This window comes from Gobio gobio (assembly GCF_949357685.1).
Source record: "Gobio gobio genome assembly, chromosome: 24".
NCBI lineage: Eukaryota > Metazoa > Chordata > Actinopteri > Cypriniformes > Gobionidae > Gobio > Gobio gobio.
The window spans coordinates 32633970-32640860 of NC_137120.1; the positions used below are offsets into that span (position 1 = coordinate 32633970).

General features: G+C 38.2%; 1 protein-coding gene across 1 annotated transcript; it reads left to right on the forward strand.

The window, feature by feature from the left end:
• Positions 1-2993: 2993 nt before the first annotated feature.
• On the forward strand, positions 2994-6198 carry LOC307120768 (uncharacterized protein). Its single transcript, XM_079807941.1, has 5 exons — positions 2994-3835; positions 3980-4980; positions 5325-5394; positions 5469-5643; positions 5829-6198. The coding sequence occupies exons 1-5, from the start codon at positions 3616-3618 to the stop codon at positions 5989-5991; spliced, it is 1629 nt and encodes a 542-aa protein (XP_079664067.1). The 5' UTR covers positions 2994-3615; the 3' UTR covers positions 5992-6198.
• The last annotated feature ends 693 nt before the right edge of the window (positions 6199-6891 follow it).

The window sequence follows — 6891 nt, forward strand, 5'->3', positions numbered from 1 at the left end:
AACAACATTTGCTCCTCCATTCCTGACACTTTGGACCCTCTTCAGTTTGCCTATCGTCCCAATAGATCGACTGAAGATGCCATCTCTCACGTCCTTCACTCCTGCCTCACTCACATCGACAGCAAAAGTGGGAACTATGTCAGGCTGCTATTTATTGACTATAGCTCAGCCTTTAACACCATAGTTCCCATTAAGCTAACACACAAACTCCTGGATCTAGGCCTGAATTCTTCTCTCTGCCTCTGGATTGAAGATTTCCTCACTGGCAGACCCCAGGCGGTGAGAGTAGGCCACACTGTTAAACCTTGCTGTAGATTTCTGGGTAAATAACTGTAAAATCGCCAGTATTTAGCTTTAACATCATTGGAAGGTATTTTACTGTAATATGAGGTGAGGTTATGCTGCACTAATTATAAACTACAGTACATTACTTTCAGTGCCCATGAAGGCAAATAACTGTAATATTAACTGGTAAATTACTGGTCTACATTCCCATGATGCATTACGTCACTGTTTCTTTCAAACTGTTTACATCTTCAGTCAGAAAACAAAGATTAATGCATTAACACACACATACGCATGCAAGCATGCATGTGAGCACACAAATACATTCACACAGGCGGAAAGTTTGAGCCTTAACGAGCAGGTGTCACTCCTTTGCCTTGATTATCTTGGAGTTTGTTTGCTACTGTGCATGCTGTGTTGAGAACTCCTATAGCAGATTTGTATGTTTTCAGTCTAAACATGAATAGCACAACTACAAGTAAGTAAACGATTCAAATATATATATATATATTTTTTTTTAAATGTTTTATTTAAAATGTTAAGTTAGATAGTTTATATGCATGGTTTGAAGTAGCTTCCTGATTAGCAAGTTTTCAACTCCTCACTAAGTAATATCTCAGCTTGTTTTATCATTGCTTTCAGTTTTCTTGGTTAGTCTGGATTTGCCACAATGTACAGATGCAAATTTTGCAATTTGCCTTTTCGCCAACTAACTGCTTTTTATACACATATAAAACAACACCAACATAGAGCAAATTTTCAGTTTGTGTGTGGAATGCAGCAGTGCCATTGTACTTTTAAAAAATTTTCATCATTACGATCACATATGCACCGAAATCACAGGCAGCCACAAACACAGAATACACATAGGCATCCACAGGTGAACCTTCACTGTCAGGTTCCTGGATGTGTATTTGTGGCTAATACTTTTTCAGAGCTGTGTGTCCACCTGCGTATTCACATTAGAGATGGCAGAAAAATTTGCTGTCCAGTTGATGGCTGCTTTAGTTATTTTAGAGTGAGAACATCTTTCACCACTCATTTGTCACGGAAGCATAAGCAGTCTGGTTCAGCACAGCTGTCCAGCACAGCCTTCCACAGACAGTGTGAGACTGCACCAACAACAGATTTGTGTCTTGAGAATGACCTAACTGCTACAGATCAGTGTCTTAGTGATGTACCATCAACATCAATTGAAAGTCAAAGAAATGCCATAGATGAAGAGCCTTTTTTACATAACTTGTCTCTGTTTTACTTGAAGATGCAGGCCAAAATGTTGTTGCCTGCTAGTTCTATTCAATGTATTATTGAGGAATTTCAAGCACTTCATGTTGATAGAATGCAGGACATGCTTGTTAGACTAAAGGAAAAGTTGTTGTCATCAACAGACATACCTTCAAGTGATGTAGACAAACTTCTCGATGAACTAGTGTCACAAGATTTGTTAACTTTGTACAATGAAGGTCAGTTGAGGTCTGACCGAACCAGAAAGAACTTCTTCAAACAGAAGTTTAACTTTGTTGAGCCAAAACAGATCTATCTAGGCACTGACACAGCTGGTAAAGAACGCTTTTGTCAATATGTGCCACTTAAAGAAACGCTGGCATCTCTGTTTAGGCAGACATCAATTAGAGAACAGTACAAACAGACAAAAATGCTTGGTTCTGTTAACAAAGTACTAGAGGATATAAAGGATGGCACATGCATTACGAAAAATTCCATCTTTCAAGAGCATCCTTCATCATTATCAATTATCTTATACCAGGATGCATTTGAAGTTGTAAATCCACTTGGCTCGGGTAGAAAGAAACATAAAATCTTGGCAGTGTACATGACACTAGGTGAAATTTTGCCACACAACCGCTCCTTAGTTGACCCAATGCAACTTGTCTTGCTGTGTAGAGAGGAAGACTTTAAACAGTTTGGTCAGCAGAAGGTCTTTGCCTGTCTTGTTGCTGATCTGAAAGACTTAGAGGAGTCTGGATTTGAGTCTACTGACGGCACTACTCTTAGAGGAGGGCTTATTGCCATTTGTGGAGATAATCTTGGGTCTCATTGTATTGGGGGCTTTTCTGAGAATTTCAGTACCAACAAGCATTTCTGTCGCTACTGTTTAATTGACAGAGACACATTTAATCAGCAGCCTTTACATATTGGCCTAAAAAGAACAAACCAAAATTATGAACATAGTGTTGAACAGCTCACAACTACTGATCAGTGTATAATAGAGGGCATCAAATTCAATTCAGTTTTCAATTCCCTTACTTATTTTCACGTCTGTGGTGGATTGCCTCCATGCTTAGGGCATGATTTATTTGAAGGTATTGTGGCTGATGACTTGGCACTTTACATTAAACATTTGGTTTCAGTTGAAAAGCACTTTACCTACAATGAGTTGAATAGAGCCATTGCACAATTCAGACATTTAGGAAGTGATTGTAACAATGCCCCATGTGTGATTAAAGCTGATGCAAGACGACTTGGTGGTTCTGCTGCACAGAACTGGTGTCTCTTGAGGCTCTTACCAATTTATATAGGACATAAAATGCAAAACGCAATGGACAGTGAGGTTTGGCAGTTGTGCCTTAAACTAAAGGAAATGGTTGAGGTGATTTGTGCGCCCAAAATTAGTCATAATGAGATAGGCTACCTCAAGTTTTTAACACAAGAATATGTTTCTTTAAGAAGTACCTTGTTTCCTGGTAAAAATCTGAAAGCAAAACATCATTACTTGTTGCACTATGCAGATCTTATACTACATTTTGGCCCATTGATTCGCTCGTGGACGCTCAGGTTTGAGAGTAAACATTCATATTTTAAAAACTGTGCAAGGAAACTGCATAATTTTGTTCATCTTTGTAAAACTTTGGCGGAAAGGCACCAGTTGCTTCAGTCCTATCTAGCTTGTGGCAATTTATTCCCTCCTAAAATTCAGTCTGTCAGTGAAGCACGTGAACACAATGACCAGTTATACAATACAGAAATACAACATGCAATAAGGACAGCTAACTGTGTCAGTCAGAGTACTTCAGAGGTGTCAGGGGTTGTTTATAAAGGAACCAAATATACCAATGGCCTTGTAGTTGTTGTAGCCCAGAGCAGCTGTGGGTTTGTCTTTGGGAAAATATCACTGATACTTATTAATCCAACCAATGTCTACTTTGTTGTCAAACTGTATGACTCTGTGCTATTATCTGACCTTGGACTTCACTCTCTGCACAACACTGATCTCAAGTATGTGTGTGTTAATGCTGACAATCTCTTGAATTACTATCCCCTCCCGGTGTATGAAGTGGCAGGCCTTTCTGTGGTGTCATTACATCACTCCATATGTTCTTTTTAACTTTAGATACTGAGCTGATTCAACAAGAAATCACAAAAATTCTTCCAGAATTGGATATTCCAAAACTTAATGTAGTAGTCAATCATCTCTGTTTTGTGGTGGGCGTTGAGAGGACACAGGACCTTGCGCTAGTAGAGCTGACAGACCTTCAAGACATCTTACTTCCAATACAATGTCGAAAACTAATGATGGCTTTTAAACAAATAGGTAAGCCAAATCAATTCTGATTACATGTCTATGATCATTATTTTCAACATCATATTCCATATATGTAGACATATATACTTGTATAATATGCATATTATGTACATTATATGTCTCACTTTCTTTTTCTGTATGTATTTTTCAAAGCATTGAGAGACCAAGTGGATGAGACGTCATTAGAAATAACATTCACCTCGTTACCATCACCAGACTTAGAACAGCCATCCACTTCTTACACTCCTTCAAATTCATACTGGCTAAGTATGTTTCAGATTCCTTGGAACCACATGCCTGCAGCCCTTCTTCATGCAGCGTCTAATAAGGAGAAGGCTCCTCTTGGACCAAGAAGAGAGTTTATAAGAGCTGTTGTAGCAGCCATAAGAGAATTTTGCCCAAACCCAAGCTTGGCAGACTGTGGGGAAGTGGCAAGAAACATTTTTTCCAAATTTCCCTTAACATTTGGAGACTTTACGGAGGAAGGGGAACAACTGGGGAAAGGCTATAGTTCACTTCAAAGACAGCTGAGAACCAGAGTAGAACATGTCAACAGAGACAATGTAGCACACCGGATTCGTCAACCAAAAAGAACCAACAAAGCTGATGAAGAACAGGACAACATAGTCAAAAAAGTTCGATGTAAAGTTGACAGTTATGGATGCATTAATTGGCAACCTACCTCCATGCCAGATGGAGAGACATCTGAATCTCTTGAAATTAAGAGACAGACTTTATTAGAAATGTTTCAGTCTGGAGGCCCAAGGTCTTGTGAATTGTCTGATGTGGACAAGCTAATGAAAGAGACTTATATTGCTCAGCGCAAAATGATTAATTCATGCCCCCCTCCTGCCATTAGTGACATAGCACTGGAATGGCCATATCTTTTCAGTAAAAGAGGCCTATGCAATCATTTTGAAACACTTACAGGTGTTGATATAAGCAGTTGCTTGAGTGAATGCCAGAACGGAAAATGCATACGGATTGTGAACTACTTTCAAAAACAGACGTTAAAATGGAATGCCGAGGTCCAGGCTCTCCTCAGAGAAATTGAAGCCACACCAGCAAGCACTGATAAGACTGCCATATCAGCCATCCTACTGACAATGAAACACTTCAAAGAGAAAGAAAACTCTCTCTTCATTTTAGTAGACGTAAGTAATTAAAACATTACATGACTAGTAAAGAAATACCTTGAAATAATAATTGTAGGCTTGGTTTCACAGATCATATGTGACATACCTGTATAAACATGGGCAAAGATTTGAAAAAAAAAAAAGTTGGATGTATGATGTCTGTCTGTGCTACATAGTACAGTCTGTTAGGCCTTGTCTGTTTGACAATTATTTTTGTAGTATGGGCCTGTATGATGCTACACAGAGCATAAGTGCTTCTATGGACATTTCACTCTAAAGGGTGTGCTCACAAATCAGAATCAACCTTAGCTGTAAAAGAATTTGAACAGCTTTGTAATGTTTGGCAATTTTTTTTTTCTAAGAAAACTTCAACCCAAATGTCAGTGGAAAATGAGCTCCGTCTTCCAGTCACACCAAGGCTCATCATGCTTGGTAAGTATGAAATAAATGAGAAATAGTAAATGTGTTTGGCAGTTTTTTTATGGTGAGTTTTATGGCTGTTTCAGGAGACAGCCTTCTAACTTCATCTAAGTGGATGGTCAGCATTGAGGGAAAAGTGACACATTGCATTGATGAGCAGTTAGATTTCTCTGCGGCACTCTCTGTGTTTTTCAGCGTGTTCTATGTTTTTAACATTGAATACCAAGAGTCAGCCAGTGCCACATTAGAACTCATTCAAAGGTACATGTTAAAAAATTGTTCAATAATGTAACATGAGTTTGCCACAGTTGTGCATTTTATTTTTATATATATATATATAATATTATATAATTTTTTTTTATTTATTTTTTTAGTATGATGTTTTTCTGAACTGTTTAATTTGTTACTCCATTTCTAAAATAGTTGTTGTCTGATTTACTCAACAGGTTTTTAGTGAGGATTAATCCTGAGGGGACAAAGTGTGCTTCCAAAGCTGGAACCAGCCGTAAAACTGGGTCATCTGTTAAAAGAAAGATTCAAAACATAAATCCACATGTACATACATTTTTGCAGAGGCTCACCGAATTTGAGTGGAAAACAGGCAACTAAGTGAAAATATTTTTGTTAACGTTTTACTTGTAAGAATATGAGAAGGTCATTTAATTTATGTTAACTTAAATAACATGAGGGTCATTGGTGACAGAGAGATTTTTGGGTGTTGTATCAAAAACAAACAGGTTGTTTCTTTCTGTTTTTGTAATTCTGTTATGTTGGGATAAACACCTAAGTAATAAAGTGAATTTGTGTAAAGATTTAAAAGTTCTTTCTATTTTATTTTTTAAATGAAGTAACATGAAAGAATGCTTCGTAAGTTTAAGAGTACCACAATGAGTACTGCATTATAAATTATTTAAATGTATATGTATGTTACTGTACAGTAAATAACTGAAACCACTGCTGCCAGTTATCAACTGTAATGCCTGATTTACGGTATAAAACTGGCAACAGTGTTGCCGGTTAGTCACTGTATTGGTATATACACAGTACTATACTGGCAACACTGTTGCCAGTTAGTCACTGTATTGGTATAGACACAGTATTATACTGGCAACACTGTTGCCAGTTAGTCACTGTATTGGTATAGACACAGTATTATACTGGCAACACTGTTGCCAGTTAGTCACTGTATTGGTATAGACACAGTATTATACTGGCAACACTGTTGCCAGTTAGTCACTGTAACAGATTCTTTACAGTAACTAGCTGGCAACAGTGTTGCCAGTATTTTACTTATAAAAAACCTGGTAAGGTTTAACAGTGCAGTTCACCTCCACCTCCATCACCCTGAGTGCTGGAGCTCCACAGGGCTGTGTGCTGAGTCCCCTGCTCTACTCTCTCTACACCCATGACTGTTTGTCCACACACAGCTCCACCTCGATCATCAAGTTTGCTGATGATACTGTTGTCCTGGGTCTCATCTCCAACAACAATGAGACGGCATACTTGGAC